The 20738-nt window shown below is 55.1% G+C and overlaps 1 protein-coding gene across 1 annotated transcript in view; it reads left to right on the plus strand.

Moving 5' to 3' along the window:
- The window catches only part of LOC133360315 (uncharacterized), a 106327-nt gene that overhangs the window by 8057 nt on the left and 77532 nt on the right, over positions 1-20738 (plus strand). Inside the window, exons 6-7 of the mRNA XM_061578961.1 lie at positions 8197-8271; positions 11468-11580. Coding sequence (XP_061434945.1) covers positions 8197-8271; positions 11468-11580 — 188 coding nt within the window. The remainder of the gene's footprint in view (positions 1-8196; positions 8272-11467; positions 11581-20738) is intronic.

The following is a 20738-nucleotide window of genomic DNA, read 5'->3' on the forward strand; positions in this document are numbered from 1 at the left end:
GAGAAAGTGAGTGGGTAATGAGAGAATGAGTGAGTGGGTGAGTGAGTGGGTGAGTGAGAGTGTGAGTGGGTCAGTGAGAGAAAGTGAGTGGGTGAGTGAGAGAACGAGTGAGTGGGTGAGTGAGCGAGAGTGAGTGGGTAAGTGAGAGAATGAGTGGGTGAGTGAGAGAGTGAGTTGGTGGACGAGAGACAGCGAGTGAGTGGGTGAGTGAGAGAGTAGGACTAAGGGGTGGTTGAGAGAACGAGTGAGTGGGTGAGTGAGAGAATGAGTGAGTGGGTCAGCGAGAGAATGAGTGAGTGGGTGAGAGAGAGTGAGTAGGTGGGTGAAAGAGCGAGCGAGTGAGTGGGTGAGGGCGAGTGGGTGAGAGCGAGTGAGTGGATGAGCGAGAGACGGTGAGTGAGTGGGTGAGTGAGAGAGTAGGACTAAGGGGTGGTTGAGAGAACGAGTGAGTGGGTTAGCGAGCGAGAGAGCGAGCGAGTGAGAGGGCGAGCGTGTGAGCGGGTGAGTGGGTGAGTGAGCGAGCGGATGAGTGGGTGAGAGAGCGAGATGTGGGTGAGAGAGCGAGTGAGTGGGTGAGAGAGCGAGTGAGTGGGTGAGTGAGCGAGCGAGTGAGCAAGCGAGAGAGGGGGGGGGGGTGGCAACTGACTTCTAATTGCCTGGCCTTGACTTTTGTCTCCTTTATTTGTGACAAATTGTATGCGGTAGATATTCTCTGGGTATTCTTGGTTTTTTCCCCTCTCCCTCCCAGACAAAGCCAAACGGCCAGTGCTCGAATTATCCGAGCATGGCGATGCGTGGACCCCTTGTGAAAGCCGGGGTGTATCGCGCACCCACTACACTATACACTACACTATACACTATACATTACTATACACTACATTACTATACACTACATTACTATACACTACATTACTATACACTACATTACTATACACTACATTACTATACACTACATTACTATACACTACATTACTATACACTACACTATACGCTACACTATACACTACACTATACACTACATTACCATACACTACACTATACACTACGCGATACACTGCGCTATACACTACACTATACACTACACTATACACTACACTATACACTACGCCATACACTACACTATACACTACACTATACACTATGCCATACACTATACACTACACTATACACTACACTATACACTACACTATACACTACATTACCATACACTACACTATACACTACGTGATACACTGCGCTATACACTACACTATACACTACACTATACACTACACTATACACTACACCAGTGGTTCTTAACCTGGGGTGCATGCGAGACGCGGCCAGATTCTGTTTAAAAGGTTAATAATCGAAAACTCAAATGAAGCCACGGGGCAACGTAAGTAACAACTCATTTTGTTTCACCATTGGAACCTCATTTGCTAGTAGAAAAATATGATAATTTTTTTTTACCCTTTTATCTGCCAACAAAACTGACACCTTTTTTACGAGGAGACATGTTTGCATTGACCACAATACCTGCAGTCATAATGCAAACAAAAAACACAACTCTGATAATGTATGCACCGTCCTTGAAGTTGATTGGTCCACACCGGAGACAGCTTTTCTTAGAGCCTAGTCTCACATGGTGTTGGACCAGATGAAGCCAAAAGGCGCCTTTTGGCTTCAAGGACAGTGCATACATTATCAGAGTTGTGTTTTTTGTTTGCATTATGACTGCAGGTATTGTGGTCTATGCAAACATGACTCCTTGTAAAAAGGTGTCAGTTTTGTTGCCAGATAAAAAGGTAAAAAAACAATTATCACTTTGTTTCATCAAACCCCCTCGTTATCTACATTGTACTTTCAAAAGATTGAGAACCAAAGGGGGGGTGCAGCAAGACTGCAGAAGAGGTCAAGAACCACTGCTCTTAGGTTACAGCCACAACCCCTTCTTTCGTGGGTGCAGTCGCTCCCAGCCGGTGTCGATGCAGTTGATGGGATGCCGAGGTCGCAAACGGGTTTTGATTCCTTACCCGTACCCGTACCCGGCCGCACCAGGGTCGCAAACGGATACCCGTACCCTACCCGATACCCGGCTACCCGTACCCGGCCGGGTATCGGGTAGGGTACGGGTAGTACCCGATTGCGACCTCTGGGATGGAGCCATGTTGCAGGCGCGGGTGGGTTGATTCTAGGAACTTGAATTGTGAGAAGAGACAAGACGTTGTGAAATGAGTGACAAACGGTTACTCACCAGTGACTCAAGGCCTACCCGTACCCGGCCGCACCAGGGTCGCAAACGGCTACCCGTACCCAGCCTGGTACAGGTAGCCGGGTATCGGGTAGGGTACGGGTATCGGGTACCCCATTGCGACCTCTGATGGGATGGCACAGATTTAGCAGGAGCAAACCTGTTTTGTTTTGCCTGTGCGTCTAACGGAAGGATGTCGGTCTCCTCTCTCTCGTCTCGCTCTCATCTCTCTCTCTCCCCTTCTTCCGTCCCTCTGCGTTCGTGAGCCACCGCTCGCCGCCCCCCCCCCCCCCCACCACCACCACCCGCTGCGGTAGAGCAAATGAGAGCCTGCCGCAAGAGACGGAGAGTGACGACGGAGGCGCGCAACGAGATAGATCGGTGCAGGCGTATTGACAGAGAGCGAGAGAGAGAGAGAAGGGGGGGAGATGGGGAGACTGAGCGGTGGGGACGTACGCCGAGATAGAGATACGCACGGAGCGACGGGCGCACGGAGAGAGAGAGAGAGAGACAGGGCGCGGCGGGGAGACGCACGGAGCGATCGTTTTTTTTGCGAGGGACGAACCAAGACGCTGTGACCCCGCTTGCGCGAAGGCTTGAAGCGCTGAGCCTCGGAGCGCACCGCGCGGGATTTTGTGCGCGGGGAGCGGTGGTGCGTGGCTGTCCGCGCGCTGCTCCACGAACCCGGCGACCCGAGTTCCATTTCCAGCTCGCGGCCAACGCCGGTGACGGATTTTCTGAACAGGACCTGGGCCTCCTCCCCTAGGTTGACTCGGCCTCAAATGAGTTAGCCGGTGCGGTGTGTAAACATCGACGCTGGGGTGACAAAGGCGGGTGGTGTTGGCCACCCACCACCTCGTGTGCTGTGCCTGCCTTCATAGGTGCTCGCTAACAGCACTTGCCCCAGCAGGCCGTTAAGGCTACACGGGGGATCTTTGTCTTTGTAGCGGTGTTGTAGCGGTTAGCGCACCGCGCTTACGCACCCAGCGACGGCTCGAGTTCAATTCCCGCTCACGACCAATTACAGTGGCGAATATTTGAACCGGTCCTTCGTCCTCCCTTAGGTTAACTCGGCCTCAAATGAGTTAGCCGGTGGGGCGTGTCAACATCGCCACTGAGGGAGACAAAGGCGGCCGGGCTTGGTGCTGGCCACCCACCCCCTCGAGTGTCGTGCCGGCCTTCGTTAGGCGCCGCTCGCTAACAGCACCTGCCCCCAACAGTCTGTCAGAGGCCGCACGGCGCGGGGATCTTTGTCTTGGTGAAAGTAAAACACGGCACAAGCGTTGCGGTACGCGCGCACAGAATCGCGTCCGTGGGTGTGCGCGCGCGTTGGTGGCGCGCGGGTATCAATAATGCATGGCGTGCGCGGAGGCAGACATTTAATTTAACGTAATAAGCCCCCCCCTCCCCCCGCTCGCTCCGCAAGCGTCTGCTGCTGCCCCCCCCCCCCCCCCTTGTGTCCTTTGCAGCTCGTGCGTCATCGCTACCCCAAAGGGTTTCCGCGCCTTTATTGGTGCAGCGCCCCCAAAATAGGTCGGCCAATAACGCACGCGCTCGCTCGCTTGCTCGCTGGCTCCCACGTGCGCCTGCCCGCCCACCTGCACGCGCGCGCGCACGCGAGCGATATTTTTGTGCCGTCCACGGTGCCGGTTTTTTTGGCGGCGCCACCGCCGCGGGTTTCGTGCCGCCCCCGTCACACGCCGCGTCGTTGTAACGCGTCGGTGTTAACGAGCGGCGTGTCGCCACCGCCGCCGGAGGCTCGCTCCGTCCGCGGGCGTTCGGTGGTGGACACAAGCCCACCTCCCCCCACGGCTCCCCCCTCCCCCTCCTCCCCCTGGGCCACGTGTGAAAAAAATCGGGGTTCCTGGCCCGTCGGAATCACCCCCGGTTGCAAACGCACGTTCCGATTCTGTCGGTTACATTGTCGGTAATGGGATGGCGACGGTGATCGTGATGATGACGGTGGGGGTCGTGATGATGGCGGTGGTGATCGTGATGATGATGGCGGTGATCGTGATGATGACGAGAGTGACCGTGATGATGACGGTGGTGATCGTGATGATGGTGGTGGGGATCGTGATGATGACGACGGTGATCGTGATGATGGCGGTGGTGGTCGTGATGATGATGGTGGGGATCGTGATGATGACGAGAGTGATCGTGATGATGACGAGAGTGATCGTGATGATGACGGTGGTGATCGTGATGATGGCGGTGGGGATCGTGATGATGATGGCGGTGATCGTGATGATGATGGCGGTGATCGTGATGATGACGAGAGTGACCGTGATGATGACGGTGGTGATCGTGATGATGGCGGTGGGGATCGTGATGATGACGACGGTGATCGTGATGATGGCGGTGGTGGTCGTGATGATGATGGTGGGGATCGTGATGATGACGAGAGTGATCGTGATGATGGCGGTGGTGATCGTGATGATGGCGGTGGGGATCGTGATGATGACGACGGTGATCGTGATGATGGCGGTGGTGATCGTGATGATGATGGCGGTGGGGATCGTGATGATGACGAGAGTGATCGTGATGATGGCGGTGGTGATCGTGATGATGATGGCGGTGATCGTGATGATGACGAGAGTGACCGTGATGATGACGGTGGTGATCGTGATGATGGCGGTGGGGATCGTGATGATGACGACGGTGATCGTGATGATGGCGGTGGTGGTCGTGATGATGATGGTGGGGATCGTGATGATGACGAGAGTGATCGTGATGATGACGAGAGTGATCGTGATGATGACGAGAGTGACCGTGATGATGACGGTGGTGATCGTGATGATGGCGGTGGGGATCGTGATGATGACGACGGTGATCGTGATGATGGCGGTGGTGGTCGTGATGATGATGGTGGGGATCGTGATGATGACGAGAGTGATCGTGATGATGACGAGAGTGATCGTGATGATGACGGTGGTGATCGTGATGATGGCGGTGGGGATCGTGATGATGATGGCGGTGATCGTGATGATGATGGCGGTGATCGTGATGATGACGAGAGTGACCGTGATGATGACGGTGGTGATCGTGATGATGGCGGTGGGGATCGTGATGATGACGACGGTGATCGTGATGATGGCGGTGGTGGTCGTGATGATGATGGCGGTGGGGATCGTGATGATGACGAGAGTGATCGTGATGATGGCGGTGGTGATCGTGATGATGATGGCGGTGATCGTGATGATGACGAGAGTGACCGTGATGATGGCGGTGGTGGTCGTGATGATGATGGTGGGGATCGTGATGATGACGACGGTGATCGTGATGATGGCGGTGGTGGTCGTGATGATGATGGTGGGGATCGTGATGATGACGAGAGTGATCGTGATGATGACGAGAGTGATCGTGATGATGACGACGGTGATCGTGATGATGATGGCGGTGATCGTGATGATGGCGGTGGGGATCGTGATGATGACGACGGTGATCGTGATGATGGCGGTGGTGGTCGTGATGATGATGGTGGGGATCGTGATGATGACGAGAGTGATCGTGATGATGACGAGAGTGATCGTGATGATGACGGTGGTGATCGTGATGATGGCGGTGGGGATCGTGATGATGATGGCGGTGATCGTGATGATGATGGCGGTGATCGTGATGATGACGAGAGTGACCGTGATGATGACGGTGGTGATCGTGATGATGGCGGTGGGGATCGTGATGATGACGACGGTGATCGTGATGATGGCGGTGGTGGTCGTGATGATGATGGTGGGGATCGTGATGATGACGAGAGTGATCGTGATGATGACGGTGGTGATCGTGATGATGACGGTGGTGATCGTGATGATGACGAGAGTGACCGTGATGATGGCGGTGGTGGTCGTGATGATGATGGTGGGGATCGTGATGATGACGACGGTGATCGTGATGATGGCGGTGGTGGTCGTGATGATGGCGGTGGGGATCGTGATGATGACGAGAGTGATCGTGATGATGACGAGAGTGATCGTGATGATGACGACGGTGATCGTGATGATGATGGCGGTGATCGTGATGATGGCGGTGGGGATCGTGATGATGACGACGGTGATCGTGATGATGGCGGTGGTGGTCGTGATGATGATGGTGGGGATCGTGATGATGACGAGAGTGATCGTGATGATGACGGCGGTGATCGTGATGATGATGGCGGTGATCGTGATGATGACGAGAGTGACCGTGATGATGACGAGAGTGATCGTGATGATGACGAGAGTGACCGTGATGATGACGGTGGTGATCGTGATGATGGCGGTGGGGATCGTGATGATGACGACGGTGATCGTGATGATGGCGGTGGTGGTCGTGATGATGGCGGTGGTGATCGTGATGATGACGAGAGTGATCGTGATGATGACGAGAGTGATCGTGATGATGACGAGAGTGATCGTGATGATGACGAGAGTGATCGTGATGATGATGGCGGTGATCGTGATGATGATGGCGGTGATCGTGATGATGACGGTGGTGATCGTGATGATGGCGGTGGTGATCGTGATGATGACGAGAGTGATCGTGATGATGACGAGAGTGATCGTGATGATGATGGCGGTGACCGTGATGATGACGGTGGTGATCGTGATGATGACGACGGTGATCGTGATGATGGCGGTGGTGGTCGTGATGATGATGGTGGGGATCGTGATGATGACGAGAGTGATCGTGATGATGACGAGAGTGATCGTGATGATGACGGTGGTGATCGTGATGATGGCGGTGGTGATCGTGATGATGATGGCGGTGGTGATCGTGATGATGACGGTGGTGATCGTGATGATGATGGCGGTGGTGATCGTGATGATGACGGTGGTGATCGTGATGATGATGGCGGTGGTGATCGTGATGATGGCGGTGGTGATCGTGATGATGATGGCGGTGGTGATCGTGATGATGGGTGGTGATCGTGATGATGGGTGGTGATCGTGATGATGGGTGGTGATCGTGATGATGGGTGGTGATCGTGATGATGGCGGTGGGGATCGTGATGATGACGACGGTGATCGTGATGATGGCGGTGGTGGTCGTGATGATGATGGTGGGGATCGTGATGATGACGAGAGTGATCGTGATGATGACGACGGTGATCGTGATGATGGCGGTGGTGGTCGTGATGATGATGGTGGGGATCGTGATGATGACGAGAGTGATCGTGATGATGACGGTGGTGATCGTGATGATGGCGGTGGTGGTCGTGATGATGATGGTGGGGATCGTGATGATGACGAGAGTGATCGTGATGATGACGGTGGTGATCGTGATGATGGCGGTGGTGATCGTGATGATGACGAGAGTGATCGTGATGATGACGAGAGTGATTTTGCAATTCAGCCGCCCGTCAATAGGTGTCTCTCGGAAGCAATCGCAGCCAACCAACGAAGTTCACGAACAAAATTAGACGGGGAGGCAATTTGGCCTCCTTCCCGTGCACCTCCCTCCACGTACAAAATGATATGCTGTGCGCACACGCGTGCCATACGGCCTTCTCGAAGTGACATTTTTCAGCGAGCATTGGTTCAGCGCAAACAGAGCCCCCCCTCCTTCCTCCCCCGCGGACGGTTTTTATTTGACATTTCAATGTTTAATTGGCAGCATCAGGCTCGCTTGAAACTGCCGCACCTTCGCGCGAGCAGAGGAGAGACACCTGCCACTGAGGATTGGCTGCTTGAGTTGCGACGCAAGTCACCTTTAATTGCCGAGGCATCTCAAGCAATGCCGTGTCAATGAAAATAACTCGATGATGTTATTGTTATTACTTGTGACGGTTATTTATTCGCGCGCGGCGCGGCGCTACCTGTAACCGATCGATGGCCGCTACTGGTTCGGCAACACCTGCAACGCCAATAGTCATCCAGGCGGCACTTGATGTCCTAATAGACTTGAAGAGCACTGATCTAATCTGGACGCATTCTCATTGTTCCCTCTCTGTGCCCCCCACCCTCCTCCCTTCGTGGTGTCCACAGCTCAAGAGCAATGTGGTCAGCTTCGACTGCCACATCAGCCGCTACGCCAAGATTTGCACGGAGCTGCGGAAAGAGGTGAGGCCCTGCTGAGGAGCGTTGAAAGTACTCTTTGGTTCTTTCGGTAAAGTGACGTATAAAGATAAAATAATAAATTAAATACTACCATACTACGACGTTTCGATTGCAACACAAGCAATCGTCAGGTATAAATGAAATAGCGACAAAAATTTTAACCAGAAAACTATAGACAGACATATAAGCAGACAGATATCACCAAGATACACAGAGAGAGAGTAACACAGGTACAGAGAGGGAGAACGTCTCTGTGACGAGGCCTTAAATAGAGAGAGGGGGCGGGGGCGGAGAGAGGGAGGGGGTTAGAGCATTGAAAGTGTTTTTTTTAAATCCTTTATATTAAGTTCGCCTGCTTGCTTAGGACCGTGCAAATCTTTCGGTCGTTTTTTAACCCACTTCCCGTGATCCAATCGAGCTGACATTTTGCACACAGACTCGTTGTGCGTGACAATGCATTTTCCTGAAAAAAAAATTCCAAAATTTTACACTGTTTAGGGAATTTTTTAAAAATATTTAATTACCAATTGTTTAATGCTGCCAGACAATCATCTGACCCATAGGTGGCAGCCATCTCAAGCCAGAGGACGAGAGGACTCTAGCCGCCCCGATGCCACGCATATAAAGGATTTATAGTGAAAAACTTTGTTTTTACGGGTTATACTTATTTATTTTTGTTAAATGAGCTCTGTCCGTCCATCTGTCGGTGCGTCCATCTGTCCGTCGAGCAGTCTGTCTGTGACGGTGGGGGCGGTGGGTCACGGTAGCTCAGGGTCGAGATGATCAAAAGCGGAATTAAAGTCGCGTAAAAAGCTGTGTCGCTCAATAACTTGGTGACGTGAACCAGCGCTGAAGGGCCTTGGCTCGATTAGCAAATTATAAAAGTGTAAACTATTTAGATTTTACCAGGTAAGGCCCCACTGAGCTGTGTGACATGCCCATCACAAATGATAGGTCTGCAAAGTGGCCTATCGCGTGGACATTCGTAGCGGCCAAATAATCTCTCAACGCGTGATGTTGATTCTTCATGTGGAGGGAAAAACCGGGGGGTCCCGCTGAAAAAGCCACCCGACCATGGGAAGAGAGAGAGACACGCAAACTCCAAATATACAGCAGCAGACGTCAGAGTCGAGATTGAACCCACGACCTCGTGTAGACCAGGCGAGGCAGTCAACATCGGCCTCGCTGGTACATTCTATAATCAGCAGAACTGCTATAGCGAGCTCGACGAAAGTTCTCGTTGGGTACTTTTGTCCCACGGCGCCGATGGAGCTCTACGCAACAACGTCACGGGGGGAAATGACGGCGGCAGAACACCCTGACTCGCTAGATGCCCGCCCCCCGCCTTGTATCTGCGTGCGTCTGTCTTCCTCGCCACTGCCTCACCGGATCTGATGACCCCTTCCTCCCTCCGTCCGTACTCCCTTCACAAATGCCTTCGACCCCTGCCCCTTGCCCACCTCCCTTGCCCCGTCCGTCCATCGTTATTGGCCGCGTCTCTGTCCCGCGAGCACCCCCCCCGCCTCCACTTTTCTTTGCCGCTGAGCTGTTTAGAGATTGCTGCGTCCTGCTAGAGCCGCTCTCGCTGGCTGGGCTGCCGCCGTCTCAGTTTTTGCCGTGCCACGGATAGAGAGGACCGGGGGGGTGGGTGGCGAGGAGAGGGGGCGGGCAGGGGGGGGGTAGGCAACAGACGGCAACCAACCCGCCTGACCCTCCCGCATCACCCCCTCCCACATCACCCCCCCCCCCCCCGATGTTTTCGCATAACACACGCGCGCAAGTTGCGTCGCCGCCTTTGCGATAAAAATAACTTCTCGCGCGTTTAAAAATACGCATTTATTTAACGTGTAAAATTATAGGGGGGGGGGAGGGGGGGGCTTTGTGTGTTCGGCCTAAATTCTGTTCCTATTGTGCGAGGACGCTTCTCCGCTTTGGAACTTACGGAGCTGGAATTAATTCGGCGCCCTCCCTCCCCTCCCTCCCCCCCGTGTCTGAGCGATCCAACGACGCGTGATCTATAATCGAGGTTTTTTTTTAAATCCTTTATATTAAGTTCACTTGCGTGCTTGCTTGTTTGCTTGCTTGCGACCGTGCAAATCTTTCGATCGTTTTTTAACCCACTTCCCGTGATCCAATCGAGCTGACATTTTCCACACAGACTCGTTGTGCGTAACAATTAATGTTCGTGAAATTTTTTTTCCAAAATTGTACACTTTTTAGGACAAAAATAAATTATATTTAATTACCAATTGCTTAATGGTGCAATACAATCATCTGACCCATAGGTGGCAGCCATCTCAAGCCAGAGGACGAGAGGACTCTAGCCGCCACGCATATAAAGGATTTATAGTGAAAAACTTTGTTTTTACGGGTTATACTTATTTTGGGTTGGATCGCGTCAACGGAAATGTCGTGTCGTGAAACCCTCCACCACCCGACGCGCGGCGGATTCATCCGTTAAGGGGGTTTGTCACGTGAACGAAAACGTGCCGATTTGTTACTCGGAGAGTAACAAGAGAGTTAACCCCCGCTACTGCATTTACAATTGGAGCGCCGGGACGTTCCGCTGATAATTACAACAACAACAACCAGCATCATCAGGCGGAGTGTGGCTGTTCGCGTGACGATGCTTGCCGTTGTTAGTTACCGCTTACGGTTCCGCGGAGTCTCTAACGCCTCTTCGTTTCGTTGTCAGACCCCTTTCTCCCTTCCTCGTCATCGACGCCACGTGGTCATCCACCTCTGTTGTTCGTGGAAACGTTCGACGACTAACCTCTTAAATTTCGATTTAAAGCTTTCGTGACTGCTGCAGGGATTCATCTTCTTGGTTCTTTCGGTAAAGTCACGTAGAAGGGAAGTAATAAAATAATAAAAATAAAACATACTCAAATAATTCTCACGACGTTTCGGCCACAACGCAAGCAGCCGTCCTCACCTCACCTGAGGACGTCGCGAAAGCCTACGTGTTAAACTGACTAACCTCTGTCGTTCATGTCACGAACCTCGTGTGTTTTCTCTGCCTACCATTTGGCTTTGCTTTATGCACCACTTGTGGCTTTGTACGACGCGAAATAAGTTCAGGATACATACATGAACACAGTTTTTACTCTTTGGTTCTTTCGCGCGCTGCGTTTGCGCAAAAGCGGACGCGGCCTGACTGACTTGACGTCCCCCCGCGGTCGTGGCCTCCTGTGCGCAGGTGGCCGACCTGAAGGTGAAGCTGCAAGTGTACGAATCGGGGCCCCCCCCGCCTCACACGCCCCCTGCGGCAATCGTCCACAGCGCCGCTCCGACTGCCGAGCATCTTGACCGGTGAGCGCGGCGGCGTGCGGCGAGACGTCGGTCGGTTCTTCAGCGCACGTCCGATTCCCGCACGAGGTCCACGCGGTGGCTCCTGCAACGGCCGTCGCGTTAATTGCCGTCCGTCACCCGGCTGCTGTTTAGAGGGGAGATTCTGATGAGCGTCGTGAAGCTGCCCCTGCCCCCTATTCCACCACGACCGCCGTTGCCCACACGCACTACACACACCCCCGACCCACGTTTCTCCTAACCACGACCAAACCCAGCTGAAATCCCGTGTGTCCTGAGGAAAGGGGGCGGAGCGCTTAACAGAAAGGGGTGGGGCTTAAAGAAGGGGCGGGGCTTAAAGAGGAAGGGGCGGGGCTTAAAGAGGAAGGGGCGGGGCTTAAAGAATGGGCGGAGCTTAAAGAAGGGGCGTGGCCATACACGGAAAGGGGCGGGGCATAAAGAGGAAGGGGCGGGGCTTACACAGGAAGTGGCCCGACACGGGAAGGGGCGGGGCCTAAAGAAGAATGGGTAGAGCCTGAAGAAGGGGCGGAGCCTAGCCCAGGAATGGGGCGTGGCCTAGCCCAGAAAGGGGCGTGGCCTAGCCCGGAAAAGGGCGGGGCCTAGCCCAGAAAGGGGCGGAGCCTGGCCCGGAAAGGGGCGGGGCCTAGCCCAGAAAGGGGCGGGGCCTAGCCCAGAAAGAGGCGTGGCCTAGCCCAGAAAGGGGCGGAGCCTAGCACAGAAAGGGGCGGGGCCTAACCCAGAAAGAGGCGTGGCCTAGCCCAGAAAGGGGCGGGGTTTAAGAAGATGGGGCGTTATAAGGACAGAAGGGCCTCCTACAGAGTTTGAACCTCCTGGGTGATTCATGGTAATGGAAGTGGTGGGTGCCACAGTGGCTAGGAGATGTTGACTACCTCGCCTGGTATGCAGGAGGTCGTGGGTTCAATCCCGACCCTGACGCCTGCCTGCTGTATATTTGGAGTTTACGTGTCTCTCATCATTATTGTGGCTAGGAGATGTTAACTACCTCGCCTGGTGTACAGGAGGTCGTGGGTTCGATCCCGACCCTGAAGCCTGCTGCTGTATATTTGGAGTTTGCGTGTCTCTCATCATCATCATCACGGTGGCTCGGAGATGTTAACTACCTCGCCCGGTACACAGGAGGTCGTGGGTTCGATCCCGATCCTGAAGCTTCCTGTATATTTGGAGTCTGCGTCTCTCTCTCATCATCACGGTGGCTCGGAGATGTTAACTACCTCGCCCGGTATACAGGAGGTTGTGGGTTCGATCCCGATCCTGAAGCTTCCTGTATATTTGGAGTCTGCGTCTCTCTCTCATCATCATCACGGTGGCTCGGAGATGTTAACTACCTCGCCCGGTATACAGGAGGTTGTGGGTTCGATCCCGATCCTGAAGCTTCCTGTATATTTGGAGTCTGCGTCTTTCTCTCATCATCATCACGGTGGCTCGGAGATGTTAACTACCTCGCTTGGTGTGCAGGAGGTCGTGGGTTCGATCCCGACCTTGACGCCCGCTGTATATTTGGAGTTTGCGTCTCTCTCATCATCATCATCACGGTGGCTCGGAGATATAGTAATAGGTTTTTACCCTTTAAACTGGTGCAAAACTGACACCTTTATACAAGGCATCATGTTTGCAATAACCACAACACAAGCAGTCAAAATGCAAACAAAAGGAAACAACTCTGACGATGATAATGATATGCACTGTCCTTGAAGTTGACTACTTGTGTTGTGGTTATTGCAAACATGATGCCTTGCATAAAGTTGTCAGTTTTTGTACCAGTTGAAAGGGTTAAAACCTATCACTATATTTTGCCACTGGTTAAGGAAATGTCTCATAGTACCCATTTCTTTGTTTGTTCATTCGGTGCTGTGCCCTGCAACGTGTTTATTGCACGCGGTCCTGATTCACTGCGGTGAGGGGTGGGGGGCGGGTTTCCTTACTCAGCGTTCCGTTCGCCGGCGAGTCGAACCGGAGCAAGCGCCGGGCGGCTATCGGCTGGGGGCGCCCGCACACCGAAATCGCGGCGATCGCGGTGTCAGGTTCTGCCGCGGTAAGGCGTGCCGGGTTTCCCCGAGCGGAACTCCCCACCGCAGTAGGAAGGCCCCACCGCAGTAGGAAGGCCCCCATCCTGCCCTCCCTCCCGCCCCCCTCCGCTCTTACTTGCGGTCTCGCGTCCGAGACCCGATACCGTAACGCTCGCCCGCACGGTGGCAGCTTCCGATGGGGCCCGACAGACCGTGGCCAGGGGACTGCTGTGTCCATCCGTCCGTTGGTCGGCCCTTTGGTGGACACCTGACGGACACGTCTTCGGTGAAACCCACATTGAGCCCACGGTTGAGCAGGTCGGCGGAGAGACTTGCGTTGTTTCTCGCTGAGGAACGGGCAGCAGCTGCGGCGGCGGCGGCGATGGTGGTCGGCGCTCGCCACTGGCCGCGGTGGAAACGGCGGGGGAGAGTTTCCTGCTGGAAATGTTCAAGTGGGCGTCGTTCCACAGGCGTACGCGGCGTTTCAACCGGGTGGGGGGGGGGGGGGGTGGTGGTACGTTTGTGTTTTCCCAAGTCTCGAATCTGGTCCACGTGGAAGAGTAGGCCAAATACCCGCCAGAGATAAAAGGTGGGCGCGCCGTTTGCCAAATCAATGCAGAAGTTGACGCTGTTGGTTTATTAAATCTCCCCCCCTCCCCCCCTTCCGGCGTCACCTCTATGCACCCAGCAATCTACATGGGTACACCGTAGCAGTGAGTCGATTTGGAATGTCTCCCCTCTGGTGAGGTCAAATCAGAGGTCGCAAACGGGTTTTGATTCCTTACCCGTACCCGGCCGCACCAGGGTCGCAAACGGGTACCCGTACCTTACCCGAAACGAGTGACAAACGGTTACTCACCGATGACTCACGACCTACCCGTACCCGGCCGCACCAGGGTCGCAAACCGGTACCCGTACCCGGCCGGGTGCGGGTCCTCCCGTCACTTTGAAGACGGCCGCGTCAGCATCATGGACCCGGGTGGCCAAAAAGGCCCTCCGGGAGTTCCTCCCGGTAGCGGGAGGGCCCCCCCCTACGCCCGTGCGATGTGGCTTTTGTCATCAAACGACGGTGGACTGCACCTTTAAACGTTAGTTTTTTTGTTTGTTTGTAACCATCACCGGCCACGGCTCGGTGTGATCTCCGTAGCGCCGCGCCTCCGGAAGACGACGGAGAGTGGCATCTGAACTCCCCCTCCCTCCTCCCCACCCCGGTTATACCAGGCCAGTTGTCTCATTCTTCCCCCCTTCTCCTTAGCAATTTGGTTTTACGTCCAAAATGTGAGAAATGGGTTCCGACAATCGGCACGCGTTATTCATACCGCGGCGGGCCGCTCCTCCCGGCGGCGGTAATGACATCCCGCGGAAATGAGCGGGCGCGCGCGGGTCCACGCGTAAGCTGGGGGGCTCGGAGAAAAGTCGAAAGGCGCCCGGCGCTGCGACGGGCACGGCTGCACCGAGGGGGGCAGCGCCGGCGGGGAAAGGGTTGTGCCGGGGTGGGAGGGGGGGCACTGATTTTGATTCCGACTCGGTAAGCGACGAAAGAAAACCGGCCGCGGCAGAATAATAATCGCACAGGAGCTGGTCGGGCCATCCGTCGTTCCGGACAAATTGGATTGTTGCTCGCACGAGCCGAGCTCGTGGGCTGCCCGCCCCCCCCCCGGTCCCGCTGCGTACGAGCGGATTATCCCCAGAGGCAGACTTTGCAGCGGTGTGAGGCGTGCCGATGATTTCCCCGTGAGGGTGAAACCGGTCCACGGTTAGTTGACTCGCCGATGCATCTCCGCCACCGCTGCCGTCAGTCGGCCACATTTGTTCGAATGCATTTCGGTGGTGATCCATTGCAGAAGGAGCAGAGTGCAGTTCTTTCAGGAACTCTAGATTAGAAGCTTTCGTAAGTGCAAGGATTCATGCTCTTAGTTCTTTCGGTAAAGTCACGTAGATAAAAAATGAAATTAAAATTAATGAGACAATAAAATCACGACGTTTCGGAGGCAACACAAGCTTCCGTCTTCAGGTGAAATATCTGTATCAAGTGAAGAGATATATTGCTGTGACAGTTTCACCTGAAGACGGACGCTTGTGTTGCCTCAGAAACGTCGTGATTTTATTGTTTTATTTTTATTTCTTTCAGGAACTGCCGATTGTCTTGTGTTTGGCTGCGCGCCTTTTGAAACGCTCTTCCGTCTCGTTTGAAACGTGTTTATTTTTTTATTCCTGTTTAAAAAAAGAAAAATGTGCTTGCCTTGTGACCGAATCATCGCGTATGCACTTGATTTTGGAAGCCACAAGCGAGTGTGAGCCTGGTTTCGTGTCGGGATGGAAACTTTCCTGGGTAATGGGGTCCGAAAGATGGCAGTGGATTCCAAAATCTATCCGTGTGGAGGTTTTGGCCGAGCGTTGTTGCTCCTAAGTCGTGCGGCCCCGGTGGGGTTTTCGACCCGGGGCTCTCCGGTTTCGCGCCCACATTAACATTCTTGAGCCGAGTTCACGGACAGGCATCGTGCGGTGTCGGCGGGTCACCCCCTACCTCAGCGGCGGGGGGCGCTGAGACTCGGACGCTTTTAGTCGGAATAATAATAATTCATTTTACAGAGCGTCATTCACGCAATTGCATCCCCACGATGCTACACATCGATCCCTCGCGCGGTTAATACGAAAACAAAAGGCCCGCGAGCGAGCGAATGAAACAAAACGAAAGGATGAATACGTAAATTACGAGGGGGAACACAAATGCACGTGGCAAGAAAACGATCCATTTTCCGACTCAATAAAACGATGTTATTACTTTTCACCTAATTGCCGCCATGCCGTGCAATTACCGCCCCTTCCTCGCCCACGCCTCCACCTTGGTAATCTTTTCCGGGACGTGCAAAATATGAACGTGAAAAAAAGTGGAGAAATTGGGGGGTGGGGGGGGGGTCGGCTGTGGAGTGAGAGTGAGAGAGAGAGAAAAAAATTAAATTAAAAAGAAAATTCCAGACGGACCGGCCCAGGTCAGCGGTGCGGGGCGGATAATTCTTTACTGCGCTCGGGGCAAACGAACACAAAACGCATTCCACGGGGCGCGGGGAGTGCTCGCGTGCGTGCGTGCGTGCGTTTGTGTGTGTGTGTGGAGCGGTAGTGTAGCGGTTAGAGCGCTGCGCTACGAACCTGCCGACCCGGTGACGATGATTTAAACCGGTCCTGGGCCTCCCCTAGGTCGACTTAGCCTCAAATGAGTACCTTGCGCGGTGTGTAAACGTCGCCACTGGGGAGACAAAGGCGGCCGGGCGCGGTGTTGGCCGCCCATCCCCTCGTGTGCGTACGTGCGTTCGCGTGCGTGCGTGCGTGTACGTAGGCGTGTGTGCGTGCGAGTGCCTATGCACTGTGACGTATGTTTGTTGAACTTCTATTCGCACCGTGCGTAGTAGCCAAACGAGCGGTTAGCGCGCTGCGCTATGATCCCCGTGCGACCGGAGTTCGATTGCTACTCAACGGCCAACGTAATTGACGAATATCCGAAACCAGTTCTGGGCCTCCCCTAGGTCTTTTCAGCCTCAAATTGGTACCTGTTGGCAGTGTGTAAAAACAAACACCGGGGAGACAAAGGTTGCCGGGCGTGACGCTGACCACGCAATCCCCTCTCGTGTGCCGTGCCGGCCTTCATAGGTGCTACTAGTCTTTGTCATTTTGTCGATATTAAACAATGATTTGTGATCTTGCGCCATTGAAGCTGTTTCCATCTCTCTGAGCCACTCGTGACCACCACTCACACGTGCAGCAACTGAGCAGCGTTCGGACCTTGCCAACATTGGCCAGTTGTGGCAATGGTGCTCTGTGCGGTGGGAGGGTCGGTGGGGGAATCTTTGTAGGGGTCTGTAGGTAAGTGCGCGCGAACGGGAGCTCCCTCCCAGCCGGTCTTGTTGCCACATCACACCCGTGACCTTTCGCTTAACCGTAGGGCCTGCAAAAAAAAAGTTAAATTACGAGCGCAAAACCCAAACACACACAATGCAACGCCGCCTACGGGAGCTCCGGTAGAGAGGGAGAAATGAAACGAAGGGGGGGCGGGGGGGGTTGCCGGGTTCTGGAGACGCTAGGCGCTCGGTTGAGGCCGCGTTCAATTGGCGCTGGGCAGAGGTCGCAAACGGGTTTTGATTCCTTACCCATACCCGGCCGGGTACCCGTACGCTACCCGTACCCTACCCGAAATGAGTGACAAACGGTTACTCACCGGTGACTCACGGCTTACCCGTACCCGGCCGCACCAGGGTCGCAAATGGGTACCCGTACCCGGCATTAACTTACATTGACGGGAACTTTAAAAAAACCTTGGTCTTTCTCGTCACTGTGCTTGTGTCTCAGAGGTCGCAACCGGGTACCCGATACCCGTACCCTACCCGATACCCGGCTACCCGTACCCGGCCAGGTACGCGTACGGGTACCCGTTTGCGACCCTGGTGCGGCCGGGTACGGGTAGGCCGTGAGTTACTGGTGAGTAACCGTTTGTCACTCATTTCGGGTAGGGTACGGGTACGGGTACGGAACGGGTACCCATTTGCGACCCTGGTGCGGCCGGGTACGGGTAAGGAATCAAAACCCGTTTGCGACTTCTGCTGTGTCTCTCCCTCTCTCTCTCGTGTGTGGGTTTTCCACCTCTCCCTGGTGAGTGTTTGGAAGCTCAAAGCTCCGGTCGTCATCGTCAAAGGCCACCGGCGCATCTTTCGCGGCCTCATCATTGGCACCCTCGCTCCTGCTCTCACCCCCGCTGCCCCCCTCTCTCTCGTGCAGTGTGAACGGCGTTGGCCTTCGGCTTCCTTCAATTTTTGGCAGAGATAGTGGGGTGGGGGGGGTGTTGGGGTGGGACGTGCTTAGCCCGGCGAGCATGAAATGTTTATGGCTCGCCCCATTATCAGATTAGTCATGACTATGTGGCGCTCCCACGCTCGCACAGATGTCTAATTCATGCTGGGCCCCCCCCCCCCCCCCCGCGCCCCCCCCTCCCTGCTGCCGCTTAAATCATTCATCGGCGGCCGGTCCCGCCGGCGGGCAGGGTCGTGACGCGTGCCCGCGCGAGGTTGTTACGGTGGCGGTGGCGGTGGAGCGAGCGAGCGAGCGTCGGGGCTACGTTTGGCGGGCGGGGCGGAGAGCGGTCCCGAGTTGGCACCCGGGTCCGCTCTCTACGTCAGTTTCCTGTCTTGTCGTGCCGGCCAGCCCCCCCCCCCCTCCCGCATTAGGGGGCGATGTCAGCAGGGCGACCCCCGCCCCCTCCCAGCCGTTGTCCCGGCAGAGGTCGCAAACGGGTTTTGATTCCTTACCCGTACCCGGCCGCACCAGGGTCGCAATCATGTTTTAGTTTTTTGTTTGTTGCGGTTGCACCCGATTCAAGAGCCGAATGGCTCACAGGGCTACACCTAATACATGAAACTTGAAAACAGAGTGAACGTGACTCCCGCATGGAGTCGGTGACTTGGACTCAAGACGGACCCAACACAAGCGAGCTGGCGCAAGGCGTGATGCAGAGGTCGCAAACGGGTTTTGATTCCTTACCCATACCCGGCCGCACCAGGGTTGCAATCGGGTACCCGATACCCGTACCCTACCCGATACCCGGCTACCCGTACCCGGCCGGGTATCGGGTAGGGTACGGGTACCCGATTGCGACCTCTGGGATGAAGCCATGTTGCAGGCGCGGGTGGGTTGATTCTAGGAACTTGAATTGTGAGAAGAGACAAGACGTTGGGAAATGAGTGACAAACGGTGACTCACCAGTGACTCACGACCTACCCGTACCCGGCCGCACCAGGGTTGCAAACGGGTACCCGTACCTGGCCGGGTACGGGTAGCCGGGTATCGGGTAGGGTACGGGTATCGGGTACCCGGTTGCGACCTCTGCCGCCTTGCCGGCGAGCGAGAGGCTGCGGTGCGTTTCGGCGGAGTCCTTGAAACGGACGACGCGGCGGGCCGCCGTCGGCACGGCCCGTGCACCAACACCGAGCTGGTGGACTTTGGCCAGACCGGCAGCATGGCAGCCTGACCAGCGGTACTGCGGCCTGGGTACCGATCACCGCGCACAACATCCTTCGCCTGGCGAATGTATTTCATTCGAGGGAGTCCTCGGCCACCTTTGAAGCCAGCGGTATTTACGCGCGACGGACAAAGCTGCTTTGGCGAGACCCAGAATGTCGAAAGCAGTCGGTAGTTTTTCTCCACCGCCTAAACAAATGCCGCGTGTTCACGTTGGAAGTTAGGAAGGCATGGCTCGCCAAGAGATGCGCGGTGTTTGCCCGGAAGTCGGGCTTGCCTCTCGTAATAAATCACCGCCGGGCGCCGCACCTCATCGCGCGGCGTCTCATTAGCGAGTGGGCCGTGGGCACGCGCGGCGTGGCGCTCTGCGTTCGTGCCGCCAAGCGTGACCCCTGACCCCCCCTCCCCCCTCAGTAGCATCGGGGGAACGAGGGCACCGCGATTGGCGCGTCGCCAGCGTTGGCATCGTTAGTCGCCATGTGAGGCGCTCTGCGGGGCGGTGTGGTACCTGTCGCCCGCCCGCTTGGATTTTTTTTTTTTTTTCCCCCCTTCCTCTCCCTTGTAAATTCCCCTAACGAGACGGGGCCCCGTCAAAAATAACCGCTCCCCCGTTACGCGGGGGGGGGGGGGTGGCTGGAGGCGCTTTTGTTGGGGTAAAAATAATGCGGCGGAGGGTAAAAATAGACGTTTGGTAGGGAACTGTCGAAAGTAAAATTAGAAATGTAAAGAGCTGTCGCCGCAAGCCTCATTCATAATTAATGGCCGTCGGCATAACAGGTCGCGGCGCGCGCTGCTCACTTCCCCTTCTATAAATGTTAATACTTGCAAGGGCCTCCTTTTAGATGGGTGGCGGAGACGGAGGTGGGGTGGGTTGGTGGGTGGGGAGAGCTTTAATTTTCGCGCGAGGCTCCAAACAAAAACGCCTAAATGCTCCAGAGGAGAGCGATAACTAAAAAAAGAAAAGAAAAGCGAGGATAATTGCGGCGCCGATGCGTCGCCTCGTGAATTATGCAGCCCTGTTCCCCCACCCTCGTCTGTAATAGGCCAGGATTAATGAGCGCAGCCTGCGGTGAGTTTAGCGTTGGTGTGGAGCGAGAGCGGCGGCGGGGTTGGTGGCGTGGGCGGACG

This window comes from Lethenteron reissneri, chromosome 68 (genome assembly GCF_015708825.2).
Source record: "Lethenteron reissneri isolate LAM-NWPU_2019-01 chromosome 68, ASM1570882v1, whole genome shotgun sequence".
Taxonomy (NCBI): Eukaryota; Metazoa; Chordata; class Hyperoartia; order Petromyzontiformes; family Petromyzontidae; genus Lethenteron; species Lethenteron reissneri.